Source organism: Scyliorhinus torazame, chromosome 29, assembly GCF_047496885.1.
Source record: "Scyliorhinus torazame isolate Kashiwa2021f chromosome 29, sScyTor2.1, whole genome shotgun sequence".
Taxonomy (NCBI): domain Eukaryota; kingdom Metazoa; phylum Chordata; class Chondrichthyes; order Carcharhiniformes; family Scyliorhinidae; genus Scyliorhinus; species Scyliorhinus torazame.
In genome coordinates, this window is record NC_092735.1 from 31,094,620 (window position 1) to 31,114,592 (window position 19,973).

A 19,973-nucleotide genomic window follows, 5' to 3' on the forward strand; every position below is an offset into this window, starting at 1 on the left:
TCTCTATCAGCAACTGGGATATGATTGAACAATAGCTCAACGCTTTACAAAGCACCTATTCCTCTTGCCTAAATGAGTGAGTCTTCTCTGGGTCTACAGTTACTGCACCCCAGCTTGAACCAGTCTTTTTTTTTAAGCTTATTTGTCTATTTTTGGGGACAATAATTTTCTTCAGAGGTTTTTTTGCATTCTTGCATTACCTGAAGAGCATGATTGTTTTCAATAAGTGTTTGAGTTTTTAAAGTCCTTTTCCAAATGAAGGACAGTATCAGACTATACAGGCAAAATCTTCATGTTAAATAGACCGCCTGAGATAAGAGGTACAATTTTTGTTCTCCTTAACTCTTTTGTTTTCTCTCTATCAACATATTCATTGTAGCTCTTTACCAGTTGTGAAAGCCAACAGGGTGGATGTAGAAAGAATGTTTTACACCAACAATTACAGTAAAAGCTTGAACCCCTTGTAGTTGCCCATGGTCTTTCTGGTTGAGGTCAGCTAATTTGGTGCTGCTCAAGAATCTGTCTAATCCTTGTTGCGCAGGGTGACAAAAAGCAATGCTTTTGCTCCTGAACCATTTACCATTAATTGTATTTGTTGTTTTTCGCCTCTTTGACAGGTGTACAATGAACAGATCCAAGACCTGCTTGAACCTAAAGGCTCACTGGCTGTAAGAGAAGATCCAGAAAAAGGAACAGTTGTCCAGAGACTAAGCTTTCATCGGGTAGGAGTACCCTGCTGCTTTTGACCATTGCACTGCTGTTGGATGTTATCAATATAATTTTTTTCTTGACAAAGGGTCATCTGGACTCAAAGTTACTGTTAATATTCCTTGCCTTTTCCTCCAAGATAGCCAGTTATGTAGTGTTGACAAAGAATATAAAAATAAGAAGTTTGAACCAAAACTAATTTATTTTACACTACTAAACTTGATTTAGGTTTGCACACTTTACTGAGTAACAGATACTAAACTAATAATACTGAATCTGTTGTACAGTAATCAATATTCTCTCCAACTGTTAAACTACACTGTAACTTGACCTCGTGCTATATCTCTACAATGAATTCTCGCTCTGCTGTCATCAGCTTCTCCCAGAATTCCTAGAGATGCTGCCTTATATACAATAACTTAGTAACGCCATCTAGTGTTTGATTTACACACACTGTCTGATGTTAACCCTTTACGGCACATATATATCATTGCAGTTGGCTCTTTTCACTCCTTGAAGATCCAGATGGACCTGCTGAGATTTTCCAGCATTTTCCCATTTTTTTTTTCTTTATTCTTTCATGGGATGTGATGATCACTGGCAAGGCCAGCATTTGTTGCCCATTCCTAATTGCCCTCAGCTGAGTGGCATTTTTAAAAAATAATATTTTTATTGAGGCATTTTTGTGTATATATATCAAACACAACCGACCAAAAAGAAAGCAAACAGGAATACAAATAAACCCCCACCCCCAGCCGTATGCCACCTTGACTACCTCATCTATCTGCGCTGCCACTTTCAGTGATCTGTGGACCTGTGCGACCAAATCTCTCTACCTGTCAATATTCCTAAGGGCTCTGCCATTTGCTATACAATTTCCACCTGTATTAGACCTTCCAAATGCATTACCTCACATTTTCTGGATGAAACTCCATCTGCCATTTCTGCACCCAAGTCGTCAAACTATCTATATCTATTTCATTTTCGTTTTCCTGCTGTATCCCCTGACAATCCTCTTCATTGTCTGCAACTCCACCAATCTTGTGTCGTCCGCAAACTTACAAATCAGACCAGCTACATTTTTGTCCAATTTCCTCCAAATGCTGCAAACACCAACCGTTCCAGCACTGATCCCTGTGGAACACCACTAGTCACAGCCTTCCATTCAGAAAAGCACCCTTCCACCACCACCCTCTGTCTTCTATGACCGAGTCAGTTCTGTAGCCATCTTGCCAGCTCACCTCTGATCCCATTTGACTTCACCTTTTGTACCAATCTGCCAAGAGAGACAACATCCACTGCCTTTCCTTCATCAATCATTTTCATTACTTCCTCAAAAAACTTGATCAAGTTAGTGAGACACAACGTCCCCTTCACAAAATTATGATGCCTATCACTAATAAGTCCATTTATTTCCAAATGTGAGTAAATCCTATCGCTAAGAATCTTTTCCAATAATTTCCCATCCACTGATGTAAGACTTGTCATGATATTCAAACACACACATCATGATAGACACACCAACAGACAAATCAGAACACACAACACCACAACCAATCACAGACAAGGACAGGGACAGTATAAAAGGACAAACACGACACCTGGTGGCCAGTATTAGCTGGAGACCAGGACAAGGACAGACCTGTTACACTACACACTCAGGGAGACACCACGTGCAGAGTATCCAGAACGAACTGTATATAGAAGTTAAAATAAAATAGAGTTGTACCAAATACAACTGTGTTGGTTCATCTGTGCATCAGAGCACCCAACACCACATGGTACGGGAGTGGATCGATACCTGCCGGCATACCTCAGTGTACAGAGACAACCAGCAGTACCCAGGCAAGATGTATTGGCTCCCGGTTCCGCAGCCGTTCCAGTGCCACGGCGATCTCCGCGAAAACTGGCGCCGATTCCGGCAAGCGTTTGAATTGTTCCTGGTGGCAGCTGAACTCAAAGACCTGGATGATAATGAAAAAATTGAATTTCTCCTCGTCATCGCCGGTGCAAGAGCAAAAGAAATCTTCACAAGGTTCAGGTTTTTCAGGAGGCAACAAAGGTACGATTACCAGGCAGTCCTGGACAAATTCGCCAAGTACTGTGAGGAAAACGCACTCCAATTGGCAAGTAAAGGTAAGAAAAGCGGCAGTACTCACCTCGTGGCCGGGATCCCGGAGGCCGAATTCCCAGAGGCCGAAATCCCAGACCAGAGAGAGAGTTGGGTCGAGGTTGGCGGCCATCTTGCTAAAGGTATCACGCTAGCACAGTTGTGCGAGCAGTGCGCAGAACCGGAAGTTTTGTTTGCGCATGCGCGAGACGCTGCATGCGCAGTCGCTTCCTACGTACCGAACGTCAGGATGTCAGAGGCCCCAGACCGCACCAATTTAAAGGGGAAACGTCCCAAATCCAATTTAAAAGGGAAACGTTCCAAATCAAAAAAACAAAAATCTGTTAAAGCTGTAAAACAACCTTCCCTCACCTGGAATGACAGCACATTGCCGCGAATTGACCCAGGAGATGAATTTGACCTCCGAAGAACCCTGCAACAAGCAGTTACCTACGCACAAGCCGATGATTTCGACCTCGAATACTTCGATACCGATCTTTACATTGTTTCTGGACCTCGCGAGCCCAATGACAGCTCCATGGTCCCAGACGACTACGACTCGGACGAACCTTTCGTGTTGCACATTGGCGACCCTCACATTGAATCCGACGCAAATGCGGATTCATTTTTCGGATTTGAAGATCTTCAACCCAGCAGATATGACGTCCCAACTCATCAGTGCAGGATGACGCCGCAGCCTGAAATTAACAGACAGGGAGCGGTGCAAGCCCACAGAGAGCGGCCTGCTGCCACACAGAGCATGGTCCACGTCCCGCTCAGCGTTCCCAACTCCACGAAAGAAGAAACGCTTGACTCCGATGCGCAGTCCTTGCAGGAACAAGACCACGAGGGTCTAGCAACCTCTCCTGACCAACCAGCGGCAGACGATGCAAGTCTGCCATGCTCACGTGAACAGCAAGATGGCTATAACAGCCTACCATGCTCCACTGCACAGCAGCATGACCATGACGGTCTCTCATGCTACAATGAAGGGCACAGCGCTGATGACTGTTCAAGCCCAACTGAAGACAAGCCAAAGGAATCTCCTCTTCCAAGCCCGAAGGAAAAAGGTTTATGCGTGACCTTCAGGTTCATTATAGCCGAACAGAGATTAATAATGCTGCACGGTCACAGAAGGATGCTGAGGATTTGCTAAAGAAATTACTTGTATGTTTAACTTGCAAGGAGCAGACTGAGAATTGCCAGTGTTTTAGTACGGAAAAAAAAAAAATGGACAAGACATTGATCCTCAGTTAATGGAAATAACACAACCTGAATCATACCTACAGCAGGGACAAATGTCTCCCTTCAACACAACACCGCAAAGTCCCAACTTCGGAGACCAGCAGTTAGTCAGTAATGACTCTTCAAACCTTGAGGGGAACATTAACTGCATTGAATCTATACACACTCCACTGATAAATGAGCAGAACATTGGAGCAAGAATCCTGAGGACACCGACATCGAGTAGCCAGATAAAGAACTTAAAACCCGCAGCAGTTTCAAGTGAACCAAGTGTGCTTTCCACTAATGGTGAAGATGCAGATAAGGTCGACCCGATTATCCATTGTACCACACTAACCCCAGAGATTAAGCAGTTATGTCTGGGGAGTATAATGTGGGCAATTGAGAACAGTAAAAGAGAGACTGTGACTATGCCAGTCCCAGCAAAATCAGACCCAGAGACTATGAAGGCATGTACATTAGACAAAGATACATATGAGGTAACTGAGAAGAAAATTGAAACGGAATGTTCTTTGGAAAATAGTACAATGTCGAAAGAAACATTGGATCCTACATTCGAGACCATACATATGGGAGAATTTGAGGGTAATAAACAAGGTTCTGCAATGTCTGGGGGAAGATTTAAAATTCCAAAGAAGAAAAGCCCAAATGAAGGACAACGGCAAGACAATGACAGTCCACCGACATGGTTTGCACCACCAGATGAAAACTCTGACAATTTACCCAACACTAGTGAACAGCAAGCTGCTAATGAGGATCTATCCACGGGATGTGAGACGAGTGACGACAGCATCCCACTTCCCATGCAAAAGGTGCAAGGTGACAGACCTCGCCTAGTGCGTACAGAGGCACTCGACGATCATGGTGGGACCACTGACGACTGCGGTGGCGCCGCACCGCTTCCACCCTTGATGACTCGAGCCTCTCCACTGGTCGGTGCATTCCTGCATGTTCAGACTCCAGAAGTGCAGCTTCAGGGAATCTCGGCTGCCTCCAGTGAACCTGTTGGGACTCCGGACGTGGAGTATCGACGGAAGGCAGACGAGGGAGCAGCCAAGCGCCGACACTGAGTCGCGTACGCCAGACTTTGCTCCAGACGGGCAGTGTCGTGGCCTCGGTGATGGCACGCTCAGGGTGACGGCGGATGCCACGGCGACAGGGAATGGATCGCGTGGCAGTCACACTGGGTCGGCAGTGGCGACCAGCACCGGCGGTCCAAGACGGATACACCAATTCGCGCCATCGGCAGACGTTGATGCGAGCAACAATTCTCTCTCCAAGGCTACATGCTTCGACGTTCCTCTGCGGAGTCGACCTTCCAGCACAGCATGTGGCCAGAACCAGCGTGCACGGTCTCGGCCGACTTCAACATCTGGCACATTCATCGCCTTCCATGACATTAGTGATGGTGCCTCTTCAATGGCAACGACCCATCGGCTACAAGATGCCGTCCAGCGGCACCAACACAAACATAAAAAGAAAAAAAGACTCCACCTCGTTCCTGGTATGCATGGCGGATGGATTGGTGCGTAGGCGCAATCGGCGAGCCTTGCGCCGCCTTCCACGCTCGCAACTGAACCGTGCACACGCCGGATCCTCCACTGGTTCCCAAGGATGACTTTGTGGAGCTGCCACGGATCATGCCCCTTCCATCGCCACCCGTGACCAGGCCACAGCAGCTAAAATCCTCCCCATGCAGAAGCTAAGGCGGTTTCTGGGACCTTGCCACCTGTCAAATCCAAGGCAAACTTTATTGAAGCAGACAAGTATTTTCTCCCTTTTGAGTTGGCATGCCAGTCGAAATGTCCCCGCATAGTCAGCCCATCACTCGACTGTTTACAGAAATTAATTGCCTATGGGCATCTCACTGGTAATGCCCCAGACAGTACAACACCTGGCAAGAAATTAATTGATAGAATCATAGAGACAATATGTGGTTGTTTTCAAGGACCACAGACCGACGAAGGTGTTCAGTTGCAGATAATTAAGGCCTTACTAACTGCAGTAACATCTCAGCATATAGAAATACACGAAGGAACTGTGTTACAGGCTGTTAGAACGTGCTACAATATTTACCTGGCCAGCAAAAAACTTAATAAACCAAACCACAGCCAAGGCAACACTAACACAGATGTTGAATGTTAGATTTGCACGAATGGAAAACCAAGCACTGCAGGAAGTAAAACAAATGGAAAAGGAGAGACTTCGGCAACAGCATCGCCCCCAACAGTCCAATGTGAACCAGTGTGAACCCGAATCTCCACAACTGAACCGACTTGAGGACCAGCCTATTCTTGAGGTGTCACAGGTGCCTGAATCAAGCCACCTCAATGAAGTCGACAAACATGTTCGCGAGGATACAGAACCAAAAAATGGGACGGATATTTGTAATGCCGAAAATGAACAAACAGAAGTTGACCAGGCTTGCACATCAGCCGGTGGATCTTGACCCACCCTTGAGGCGGTCAACCCGAATTCGTCGCACACCTATTAGACTGGACTTATAACACTGCTCATACGTTTAAACGTTAAACACTGCTGTATTATATCCTGTTGTTGTTTTATCGTTCCAGATATCGTTTGACCGGACCACTAGTCAAAGTTTTTTTGCATTCATGTTTTGTTACGGTACAACCTCATTAGCATGACGCACCCGACATCGCCTCATGTATATAGTTACGTCGTATGCACATGCTGTAAATAACACACACACACACACACTCTTAGATGCACACACGACACGATTATATTTATAACCAAGTAGGCACATATCTTTGTAAAAAAGGGGGGATGTCATGATATTCAAACACACACATCATCATGATAGACACACCAACAGACAAATCAGAACACACAACACCACAACCAATCACAGACAAGGACAGGGACAGTATAAAAGGACAAACACGACACCTGGTGGCCAGTATTAGCTGGAAACCAGGACAAGGACAGACCTGTTACACTACACACTCGGGGAGACACCACGTGCAGAGTATCCAGAACGAACTGTATATAGAAGTTAAAATAAAATAGAGTTGTACCAAATACAACTGTGTTGGTTCATCTGTGCATCAGAGCACCCAACACCACAAGGCTTACCGGCCTATAATTTCCTGGATTATCCCTGCTACCCTTCTTAAACAAAGGAACATCCTTAAGCATGTGAATTCCAAATTGGAGGCACTGAGGGGCTGGGATGAATTTTTATTAATTAGTTCAAATGCAGTAAAGGATAAGAGCATCTTGGTGTAGGGTGATAGGTTCCAGGGATCAAAGTTTTGGATGAGCTTAAGTTTGTGGAGGCTGGGCAGGCGAGTATTAGAATAGTAAAATCAGGAGGTGGCAAAGATAAAAGTATGAAGATTTCACAAGCTTTTGGGCAGAGGCAGTATCTGAGGTGGAAGAGAGTGGCCTTTTTAATGGGGATAGAAATGGAATGGGGAGTTCAATTTGAGGCTTGAAAAGATAGGCATGTATAATTATTAAACAGAATACACTGGTTGACATTCAATAATATTGAGCTTAACAATAGTTACTTTAGAAAAGACTCAAAGATGTGCATAGACTTGGCACAGCTGGGAGGAATGTGGTAAAATAATGCTTTTTTAAAAATATAGATTTAGAGTACCCAATTATTTTTTCCAATTAAGAGGCAATTTTAGCGTGGCAAGTCCACCTAGCTTACACATCTTTGGATTGTGAGGGTGAGACCCACGCAGACACGGGGAGAATGTGCAAACTCCACAGGGGCAGTGACCAGGGGTCGGGATCGAACTTGGGTCCTTGGTGCTAACCAAGAGGCAGCAGTGCGAACCAGTGGTAAAAGAATGTTAATTGCGGGACTTACAGTGGCGGCATGTAGGAGGATGTTGCACGTTTGGTGGCTCCTGCTCGAGGCTTGATTTTTCTGGAACTTAATGCCCGGTCCAGGGGCAATTTTTCAACAAATAAGTGCAGGAAGACATAAAGTGGGAGGGTAATGTCTAAAAATCTGAAAGCCACCGTGAAGAAGAGGACGAGTGAAGGTTCGCCGTCGAGTGAAAGGGTCATCCCGGCAACCGGAAAGGTGGCGGAAGCTGGGTCGCTGGATGGGGCCGTGCTGTTCACGGCAGAAAACATGTCTGAGGTGATGGCCGTGGAATTTGAAAAGCAGTTTGCTAAGCACGTGAAGGTGACGAGGCAGGAGATGATGGCGGCAATGAAGGTACTGGTGGAGGAGGCGATTGCCCCGGTGAAGGCGGTGGTGTTGAAAACATCGGTCGAGGTGCGGGAGCAGGGAGAAAAGCTGAAGGGGGCGGGGAAGGCCTTGTCGCATCACTGCTCACCTCGATGGGTGAGGAGCTGCAGAGGGTGGAAGCCAACAAAGGCCTGAGAGCGAAGGTGGAAGACCTTGAAAACCGATCTAGGTGGCAGCATCTGAGAATCGTGGACCTGCCCGAAGGGGTGGAGGGCCTGAGGCTGACTGAGTACTTTGCCAAGATGTTGGCGGAGCTGTTGGGGGAGGGGCAAGATTGGATTCACTGGTTGTTGAGGACTAAACCAAAGGCGAATGAGCTGCCGAGAGCGGTAATAATCTGTTTTCACTGGTATCATGTGAAGGAGAAAGTTCTGAGTTGGGTAAAGCGGGAGGTGCAGTGGGCTGGAGCTGGTAAACACATTTACTAGGACTTAACCGTTGAGTTGGCGAAGAGGTGGGTAGCCTTCAGCCGAGTGAAGGCAGCACTGTACAACAGCAGCGTGCAGTTTGGCATGGTGTATCCAGCTAAGTTGAGGGTGACCTACAACTCAAAAGACTTTTTACTTTGAGACGGTGGAAGCGGCGGTGGTGTTTGTGAAGGCAGAAGCATTGGGGCTGCAATGAGAAATGGGCCTGAGGATTTGTCTTGAACTGGGGGGGGGGGGGTGGAAGAGTGTATATAGTTCTATTTTCTATTTTTATGTTATATGTGTGAAAAGGGATGAAGTTGCCAGTTGGGATTTTTTGCGATGGCGGTTTTCTGGGGTTTGTCTGTGTGCACTGGGTTGTTTGAAGGGAATTTCTTTGTTTTCCTGCGATTTGGTTAGGGGGAAGGGGATTGGAGGGGAGTGGGGCCTGGGTAGGGGCCTCCACACGAGCAAACTTTAAGCTGACTAGTGAACGGGAGTGTGGTGGGGGGGGGGGGAGATGCTGCAGACATTGGAGCCTGGTCGAACAGGATTCGATGGGCCTAGGAGTTGTGAAAAGTGGGGGAAGGGGACCAATACTGGGAGAGGTGTTTTTGAGAGGAAGTGGATGGGGGGATTCTGGGAGGGGGGAGAAGGGGTTCGTTGGCAACAAAGCGACGGGGAGGTCCACGCCCCCAGTGGGCAGGGCCTGGGGTTTTGATCATTAAAGGCCGATGTTATGCACCAAGAGACCCACCTGAAGATGAAGGACCAGATGAGGCTCAGGAAGGGCTGGGGTATTTCACTCTGGGTTCGACAGTAGAGGAGTAATGGTTTTGGTGGGAAAGCGGGTGAGGTTCCAGATGGAGATGGTGGTGGCAGACTAGGGGAACGGATATGTGATCGTAACAGCGGAGTTGGCAAGTATGGCCCTAACTGGGATGATGCAGTATTTGTGAGGAAGGAGCTTGTGGCCATTCCGGACGTGGATTTGCACAAGCTAATGGTGGGAGGGGATTGGAATCTGGTACAAGATCTAAGGATGGACAGGTTGCAGCCATGCTCATTTGCCCGGGGGGTGAAGGCGCTGACTGGGCTTATGAGGGAAATGGGAGGAGTGGACCCGTGGACGTTCTTGCACCCAAGGGAGTGGGAGTATTCGTTTATCTCCTCTAGGAGGAGAGGGAAGAGTGTCAAAAGAGATGTTGGAGGTTAGGGTTGGGTACGCAGGGGACACAGATCTGGCCCTTTTGGACAGAAGGAGGGAGCTCCAGGATAGTTATGACCGGTTGTCAACGGGAAATGTAGTACACCAACTGAGGCAGGCAAGGGGAGTGATTTATGAATATGGGGAGAAGGCCAACTTCAGAGGGAGGCAGCGGCGAGGGAAATAGTCCAGATGTGGGAAAGAACAGAGAAATTGGTGGTGGCTCTGGACCAGATTAATAAGGTATTTGAGGAGTTCAATGAAAAGCTGTATAGGTCGGAAACACCGGCGGAGGATCAAGAGATGAGGGAGTTCCTGGACTTTATTGGAGTATCCTAGGCTGGAGGAGGGAGGTAGGTCCAGATTGGAGTGGTCAGTGGGGGAACGGGAGCTAAAGGAGGCAATTGGGGAAAGCGGCAATTGGGGAAAGCGGCTGGGCCAGATGGGTTCCCAGTGTATTACATGAAATTTAAAGACAAATTGGTGCCGCTGATGGTGGAGATGTTCGATGAGGCGATAGGTAAGGGGGTGCTACCACAAAGAGTGGGAAGGCTTCGATGTCCCGGCTGTTAAAACCAAGGACCCGACCGAGTGTGGGTCGTACAGGCCTATATCGCTACTGAATGTAGACGCCAAGATACTGGCAGCTAGGTTGGAGGGGTGCCTCCCGAAGGTGATGAGGCTAGAAGGTGTTCGGGACTTTGAAAAGGAATAGTATGGAAGGGGGGGGGGGGGAAACAAAGATATCTTTGTATATAGATAATTTATTGCTATATATATCTGAGTCGAGTACGTCGGTGGGGAATATAATGGGACTGCTCCGAAGGTTTAGGTCTTTTTCAGGATAGAAACTGGACTTGGAGAAGCGTGAATATTTTGTAGTGTCCAGCCGGGGTGGGAGTGGGCAGGCTGCCATTTTACAGGGCAGCAACCCACTTCAGGTACTTAGGGGTTCAGGTGGCACGGGACTTGGGGGTGGGTAGGCTCCATTGTACATTTTTACTAGTTTACGGGGTGTTTGAAAGCGGACTTGGCAAGGTGGGACAACCTCCCTCTGTCACTGGCGGGTCGGGTGCAGGCGGTTAAAATGAATGTGCTGCTGTGATTTTGTTTTTATTCCAGTGCCTGCCTGCCTTTTTGCCGAAGGCATTCTTCAAGAAAGTGGACATGTTGGTCACCTTGTTTATTTGTGGGTGGGTGGGTGGGCAATACTGAAGATTTGGAGGCACCTGAGGGGCTGGATCAGTGGAGATGCTGATCGGGGGAAATCACAGGTTTGAGGCTGGGTGGGAGATGGCGGAAATGGGAGGAGCGGGGGGAGCCAGGGTATTAGAAGACCTGTTGTTGGGAGAACGTTTTGCGAGGTTGGAAGAGTTGGGGGAGAAATATGGACTGGGGCAAGGGGAAGGGCTTGGGTACCTGCAGCTCCAAGACTTTGCAAGGAAGGAGGTTCGGAGCTTCCCGATATCCCCGACCCCCTCGTTGTTGGAAGAGGTATTGACGGCAGGGGGAATGGAGAAGGGGGTGGTGTCGGCAATTTGTGGGAATATTCTGGAGGAGGACGGGGTGTCTATGGAAGGGATTAAGGCCAAGTGGGAAGAGGAGCTGGGGGAGGTCATGGATAAAGGTCTGTGGTGTGAGGTGCTTCGAAGGGTTAACGCCTCAACCTCATGTGCGAAGGTCGTGTATAGGGCGCACCTCACGGGGGCGAGGATGAGCTGACTCTTTTGAGGGAGTGGAGGAGGTATATGAGTGGTGTGGGAGGGACCCAGCATACCTTGTACACCTGTTTTGGTCCTGTCCGAAGCTGGAAAGATATTGGGGGAAATGTTTTTAGTATTATCTCGCGGGTACTACATGTCAATGTGGAACCAGTTCCCTTAGAGGCCATTTTCGGGCTGTCAGACCAGCCCGAGCTGCAGGCGGGTGCGGGGCAGATGTTTTAGCCTTCGCCTTACTGATTGCCCAGAGGCGAGTCCAGTTGGGGTGGAGGTCAGGTTCTGCACCCTGTGCCTCGGCGTGGTGGAGGGGCCTACTTGAATTTCTGACTCTTGAGAAGGAGAAATTGGGCTGAGGGGGGTGAAGGAGGGGTTCTACTGTTCATGGGGATTGTTTATTATGCACTTTTGGGAACTGGTTGCCATTGAACATTGTTGGGGGGGGGGTTATTTTTGCACTGTCACTGTTTGATTGTTAACGTTTACCTGGAATGCACAAATGGATGGATTGGACTATGTATTGAGGGGGTGTTGTTTCTGGGGGGCTGTTATTGTTTGTTTTTCTTTTGTTGTTTATTTGGTGAAATGTGGAAAATAAAAAGATTTTAATAAAAATATTAATTGCTGAATAGACTCGTGTGTAAACTGCAACAACTTCCTTTTGCAAGAAAATTGGATGATGAATTAGGATACTGATGAGGCTGCTATGTGTGTGTTCAGCAATCTGATAGGTTAATGGCCAGTGACATTACACTCAATGACCTATGGGTGACTTAAGTGAATTGTGAAAGTCACAAATGTGACCATATATGGGAAATTAATTTAATATTCAAAAGGGGGAAAAGCTCTTGATATTTGTCACTTCGGAAGAATAGGAAATAGCATCCAAACCCAGACAGCTGACCCAAGCATGTAAGTCTGTAGTCAACTGCTTAATTATCACTTATTTTAGAATAAGCCTGAGAGATTCATGTTAGTTGCCTATTCATGATATGGTCTTTTGACTTAACCAAAAGTAATACGTTGAGCAGATACTTCGGTTAATTAGGGGCTTAAGCTAAACACTTTCAAAAGATGGTGTTTTAGGTCATTTACCTGATTTTAATATAAGGTATAGGCCGGGGTTCTCCACCGGCATGATTCTCCGTTATGCCGGCGCCCGGGGGTTTCCCGACGGCGTGGGGCTGCCCCACAATGGGAAACCCCGTTGACCGGCTGGCGTAACGGAGAATCCCGCCGGTCAGTCGGGGCAGAAATGTGGAGCGGCAGGGCGGAGACTCCCGCCCATAATCTAGACATTTTTAGTATGTCCTCAAGCCGGTAAAGGATGTATGACAATGTTGATGTTGAAAATGAGAAATGAAATTAAAATCGCTTACTGTCACAAGTAGGCTTCAAATGAAGTCACTGTGAAAAGCCCCTAGTCGCCACATTCCGGCACCTGTTCATGGTCTGCTTTAAAAGCCAGCTATTTAGCCCTGTGCTAAACATGTTGTCTCTACTGGTAGATCCTTACAAAAACCTAATGGAATGACAAGGTGGCAAGTAATCTACTTTATCGTAAGGCAATGTCTGAGGGGGGAGATGGAATGGCGTTGTAGATCAGGGATAAAGAGAATAGTTTTGGTCTACCCAGCATTTTAAATAGAGGCACATCCAAGACAGGGTGTCAAACAAATAGCCTGAAAAATGAGAAGCATTGGAATAGCTGAGAAATATAAAGAGGTTGAGCTGGCTGTTGTCAGTGTAGATATGGAGGGTAACCCCATGACTTTGGATGATGCCACAATGGCAGGGGAGGTAATGGTGTAGGGGTAGTAAGAGAAGCTATTGGTATGGCTACTCTAATATTGAACCGAGTGAGATCCAACTGAGCTGACAATGAAGGAGAACTGTTACTGGTTGATCAACCATGCCAAAGGACATAAGAGGTTGAGGAGTATATATTTTCACCATTTGCACTGTCACAAAGGGTATTGATTATTCCTTTGCTCCAATCAATGACGAGCAAAAAAAACCTGATTGGAGAGATTCAAACATGGAGTTGCAGGAAAGGTGGACGAGTTATGAGAGTGATGAGACTTTCAAAGACTTTAGAGCCAAAAGGGAAGTGAAGCTGAGGTAGTTTTGAAGCATGGGCTTTTTGAGGAAGATTGTTTAGAAAAGTGGGGAAGAGTAGCTGAAGAGAGGAGACTATTTGGAATGTCAGCTAACATGAAGATCTAGAAAAAAAATTGGATGGTTGCAATTGGTGGGAATTAGAACTAAAGTTTCTGGAAATGGGCCTTGTGCTCGGGTTGAATTTGGTGAAGGCATAACTGTAGGTACAGGTACTGGATAAACTATAGAAGGATTCAGACAAAACATATGCAGTTGAACCACTGGAGAAAGCCTGCATAACATCTCAAGAATAGATTATCTGGTCATTATCACACTAGTTTGTGGGACTTCACTGTGCATAAATCGGCCGCTGTACTTCATACATTACAGCAGTGTACTTAATAAAGAACATAATTACCTGTGAAATGCTTTAGGATGTCCAGTAGTCATGAGACACCAGGGGTGGGATTCTCCAACCCCCCGCCGGGTCGGAAAATCGCCGGGGGGGCGGCGTGAATCCAGCCCCCGCTAGCTGCCGAATTCTCCGGCACCGGAGATTCGGCAGGGGCGCGAATCGTGCCGCGCCGGTCGGCAGCCCCCCCTCGGTGATTTTCCAGCCCGCGATGGGCCGAAGTCCCGCTGCTGCTATGCCGGTCCCGCCGGCGTGAATTGAACCAGGTCCCTTACTGGCGGAACGAGCGGGCTCCGGGGTCCTGGGGCGATCTGGCCCTGGGGGGTGCCCCCACGGTGGCCTGGCCTGTGATCGGGGCCCACCGATCCGCGGGTGGGCCTGTGCCGCGGGGCACTCTTTTACTAAGCTTCGGCCGTGTAGGTCTCCGCGATGGCCGACGCGTAGGTGAACCCCCCCCCCCCCGCACATGCGCGGGGTTGACGTCAGCAGCCGCTGACGCTCCCGCGCATGCGCCGACTCCCGCCGGCTGGCGGAGTCCCTTCGGCCCTGGCTGGCGTGGCATCAATGGCCTTCCATGCCAGCAGGCGGGGCGCCAACCACTCCGGGGCGGGCCTAGCCCCTAAAGGTGCAGGCTTGGCCCCTAAAGGTGCCACTCCATTCCGCCAGGACCCCCTGCCCCGCCGGGTAGGGGAGAATCCCGGCCAAGTTTTTGTACTGGGGACTAAATGGAAAGGGAAGAAGTGGCAAAATTTCCAACACCACCAGGATGCTTTTGAAGTATTAAAAACTATTAATAGCATCGTGCTGGGTCATTGACAGTTTATTAATAAGCTTATAACAATATTTAATTCCAGATTTTTATTTAATTCAAATTTCACCATCTGCCATGGTAGGATTTGAACCCAGGACCCCTGAGAATTATTATTCCAGTGACAATACCACTACGCCACTGTCTCCCATTGTAATCTAACCTAATCACTGATGAATGTTTTGTGTGTGCCCTCTCACAAAAAAAACTTAGCTGACTGAATTTAAAAGTTATATTTGTACGGACTTTTTTCTATTCTTCCAGCCCAAATCTGCCAAGGAGCTTTTAGAGATGTTGGCAAATGGAAACCTGAACAGGACGCAACATCCAACTGATGCAAACGCAACATCCTCACGATCCCATGCTGTCTTTCAGGTGAAAATAACTGTCAGGACTAAAATTGTTGTTCTATTAAAATATTTCCACTTTCCATGTCATCCACAGAATCTTTAAGAATGTGTAGGATTACGAGTACAGTGTAATTGGGTACTTGATTAATCTCCGACTAGTTATGAATTATTCTAAGTTATTTTGCTATCAGTATTTGTGCCTTATGGGTAGCAGTCCTAGCATGTAATCCTATTGGTCTGCGGTGTGTGCTGTAATGTGTGGTTTTTGGATTGGATTGGATTTGTTTATTGTCACGTGTACCGAGGTACAGTGAAAAGTATTTTTCTGCGAGCAGCTCAACAGATCATTAAGTACATGAGAAGAAAAGGGAACAGAAGAAAATACATAATGGGGCAACACAACATATACAATGTAACTACATAAGCACTGGCATCGGATGAAGCATACAGGGTGTAGTGTTAATGAAATCAGTCCATAAGAGGGTCATTTAGGAGTCTGGTGACAGTGGGGAAGAAGCTGTTTTTGAGTCTGTTCGTGTGTGTTCTCAGACTTCTGTATCTCCTGCCCGATGGAAGAAGTTGGAAGAGTGAGTAAGCCGGGTGGGAGGGATCTTTGATTATACTGCCCGCTTTCCCCAGGCAGCGGGAGGTGTAGATGGAGTCAATGGATGGGAGGCAGGTTTGTGTAATGGACTGGGCGGTGTTCACGGCTCTCTGAAGTTTCTTGTGGTCTTGGGCTGAGCAGTTGCCATACCAGGCTGTGATGCAGCCCGACAGGATGCTTTCTATGGTGCATCTGTAAAAGTTGGTAAGAGTCAATGTGGACATGCCGAATTTCCTTAGTTTCCTGAGGAAGCATAGGCGCTGTTGTGCTTTCTTGGTGGTAGCGTCGACGTGGGTGGACCAGGACAGATTTTTGGAGATGTGCACCCGTAGGAATTTGAAACTGCTAACCATCTCCACCTCGGCCCCGTTGATGCTGACAGGGGTGTGTACAGTACTTTGCTTCCTGAAGTCAGTTACCAGCTCTTTAGTTTTGCTGGCATTGAGAGATTGTTGTCGCTACACCACTCCACTAGGTTCTCTATCTCCCTCCTGTATTCAAACTCATCGTTATTCGAGATCCGGCCCACTATTGTCGTATCGTCAGCAAACTTGCAGATGGAGTTGGAACCAAGTTTTGCCACGCAGTTGTGTGTGTACAGGGAGTAGAGTAGGGGGCTAAGTATGCAGCCATGCGGGGCGCCGGTGTTGAGGACTATGTGGAGGAGGTGTTGTTGTTCATTCTTACTGATTGTGGTCTGTTGGTCAGAAAATTGAGGATCCAGTTGCAGAGTGGGGAGTCAAGTCCTAGGTTTTGGAGCTTTGATATGAGCTTGGCTGGGATTATGGTGTTGAAGGCGGAGCTGTAGTCAATAAATAAGAGTCTAATGTAGGAGTCCTTGTTTTCGAGATGCTCTAGGGATGAGTGTAGGGCCACGGAAATGGTGTCTGATGTGGACCGGTTGCAGCGGTATGCGAATTGCAGTGGATCAAGGCGTTCTGGGAGTATGGAGGTGATGCGCTTCATGATCAACCTCTCGAAGCGCTTCATGATCAACTTCTCGAAGCACTTCATTACGACTGAAGTCAGGGCCACTGGTCGGTAGTCATTGAGGCACGTTGCCTGGTTCTTCTTTGGTACCGGTATGATGGTGGTCTTCTTGAAGCAGGTGGGGACCTCGGAGTGGAGTAGGGACAGGTTAAAGATGTCCGTGAATACCTCTGCCAGCTGGTCCACGCAGGCTCTGAGTGCATGACCAGGGATCCCGTCTGGGCCTGTCGCCTTCCAAGGGTTCACTTTCAGGAAGGCCAATCTGACTTTGGAAGCTGTGATGGTGGGTACGGGTGAATTATGGGCTGCTGGGGCACTCGCCAGCGGATTGTTGGTTACCTGCTCGAACCGAGCATAGAATGCATTGAGTTCATCGGGGAGGGGTGCGCTGCTGCCAGAGATACTGTTCGGCTTTGCTTTGTAGCCCGTTATGTTGTTTAGTCCTTGCCACAACCGCCGAGAGTCTGTCTGTGACTCTAGCTTGGTTTGATATTCTCTCTTGGCATTCCGGATGTCTTTGGGGAGGTCGTACCTGGATTTCTTGTATAGGTCAGGGTCGTCTGCCTTGAACGCCTCAGATCTGTCCTTCAGTAGGGAGTCAATCTCGCAATTGAGCCATGGTTTCCGGTTGGGGAACGCACGTACTGCTTTCTTTGGCACGCAGTCGTCCACACATTTGCTGATGAAGTCTGTGATGGCATACTCATTTAAGTTGGTCGCTGAGGTCTTAAATATGGACCAGTCCACTGTCTCTAAGCAGTCACGTAAGAGCTCTTCTGTCTCCTCGGACTAGCACTGCACAGCCTTAGCTGGATTCTCCCGCTTGAGTTTCTGCTTGTATGCCGGGAGAAGGAGCACCGATTTATGGTCTGATTTCCCAAAGTGCGGTCGGGGGATGGAACGGTAGGGGCCCTTGATTTTTGAGTAGCAGTGGTCAAGAGTGTTGTTGCCCCTGGTGGGACAGGAGATGTGCTGGTGGAATTTTGGCAGTACACTCTTGAGGTTGGCCTTGTTGAAGTCTCCGGCCACGATGAACAAGGCCTCCGGGTGTTCTGTTTCGTAGTTTATTACTGTGTATAGTTCGTCCAGTGCCTTCCTCACTACTGCCTGGGGTGGGATGTAGACCGCTGTGATAATGGCTGAAGTGAACTCACGTGGAAGATAATATGGGCGGCACTTCACGGTCAGGTATTCCAGGTCTGGGGAGCAGTAGGTCGCCAGAGTCGCCACATCCAAGCACCAGGAGGAGTTGATGAGGAGGCAAACCCCTCCACCCTTCGCTTTGCCTGATGATGATGGGGTTAATTCAAGCTGCTGCATTGAACAGTGACATATTGCAAAGATATGCTGCAGAATTTCCCATTGTTGCCTTACCAAAGTCACTGGGAAGGCAGATAGATAATCCTACTCTTCAGGTGGTCATGCCCGGAGCCAGTGAACATCACATGGGAGAGGACAGGGAAGTTTTAAGAGCTAAGAAAACAATATAAATAAGATATCATAGAATTTACAGTGCAGAAGGAGGCCATTCAGCCCATCGAGTCTGCACCGGCTCTTGGAAAGAGCACCCTACCCAAGTTCAGCACCTCCACCCTATCCCCATAACCCAGTAACCCCACCCAACACTAAGGGCAATTTTGGACACTAAGGGCAATTTAGAATGGCCAATCCACCTAACCTGCACATCTTTGGACTGTGGGAGGAAACCGGAGCGCCCGGAGGAAACCCACGCACACACGGGGAGGATGTGCAGACTCCGCACAGACAGTGACCCAAGCCGGAATCGAACCTGGGACCTTGGAGCTGTGAAGCAATTCTGCTAACCACAATGCTACCGTGCTGCCCTGAAAGATATAGTGGAAGCCGTAAAATAAATGCTTCGACCTAATAAGAAGCAGTTAACTTTTAGTGCATTGTTTTATAGAAGAAAAGATCTAAGAATTATTGCTGTTCAAGAGACTAAAAGTGAGACTGAATGCACCTGGGTGATTATTGTATTTTGTGAGGCTTTCTTATTTCTTTGTTTTTAAATAAAATAGGTCTACGTGAAGCAACAAGATCGTATTGCCAGCATCAGCAAGAATTTGCGGATTGCCAAGATGTGCTTGATTGACTTGGCTGGATCAGAGCGTGCCAGTGCAACAAAGGCTCAGGGAGCACGGTTTAGGGAAGGAGCAAACATAAACCGCTCACTGCTCGCATTAGGAAATGTAATTAACTCACTGGCAGACAACAAGGTACAGCAGATTATTCTTTTTTAAAAGAAAGGGACATAGTTTTCTGAAGACACCACTATTTGATGAAATGGCAAAAGTTGCGTGCTACTTGTCACTTACTTATCACTTCCACTAAGACTGTGCTCTTTTAAGTGATGATAGATGGTCGTAAGGAGCAGGAGATTTGGAGGGAATTTGAGGAAAAGCTTTTTCACCCAGAGGGTAGTTGGAATCTGGAACTCGCTGCATGAAAAGGTGGTAGAGGTGGGAACCCTCAACATTTAAGAAGTATTTAGATGAGCACTTGAGACACCATAGCATGCAAGGCTACGGCCCAAGTGCTGTAAAATGGGATTAGAATAAATAGATGCTTGATGGCCGGCACAGGCATAATGGGCCAAAGAACCTCTTCCTGAAAGGGTGGTAGAGATGGGAACCCTCACAACGTTTAAGAAGCATTTAGATGAGCACATGAAACGTCATATCATACAAGGCTACGGACCAAGTGCTGTAAAATGGGATGAGAATAAATAGGTGTTTGATAGCCGGCACGCACGATGGGCCAAAGGGCCTCTTACTTGGTGTTAAACTCTGACTCTTGTACCAAATGTTTGCCTTCATTCTTGAGAAAGTAACTCACTTGTAGGTGTATCCATTTGTGTAGTTTATTGAATGAAGCTATCAAGGCACAATATAATTTGCCTCCATATTACTCCACTGCCTGTTGCACTACATATTCCCACTGAGGGGGAACATTGATCTGCTGTTGTACCTCCCAGCCATTGGTGGAAATGCAGCAACACTGGTATCTGGGATCAGGTCTCCTGCCCACCATTTTGGCTCTGGATGATGCAGAGCAAA

The 19,973-nt window shown here is 47.6% G+C and overlaps 1 protein-coding gene across 2 annotated transcripts in view; it reads left to right on the forward strand.

The window, feature by feature from the left end:
- LOC140403997 (kinesin-like protein KIF18A) overlaps nt 1–19,973 on the forward strand; it is a 128,453-nt gene that overhangs the window by 36,664 nt on the left and 71,816 nt on the right. For both annotated transcript variants that reach the window (XM_072492327.1, XM_072492328.1), the window contains 3 exons: nt 618–722; nt 15,217–15,327; nt 18,936–19,133. In XM_072492327.1, the coding sequence (XP_072348428.1) occupies nt 618–722; nt 15,217–15,327; nt 18,936–19,133 (414 nt within the window). The remainder of the gene's footprint in view (nt 1–617; nt 723–15,216; nt 15,328–18,935; nt 19,134–19,973) is intronic.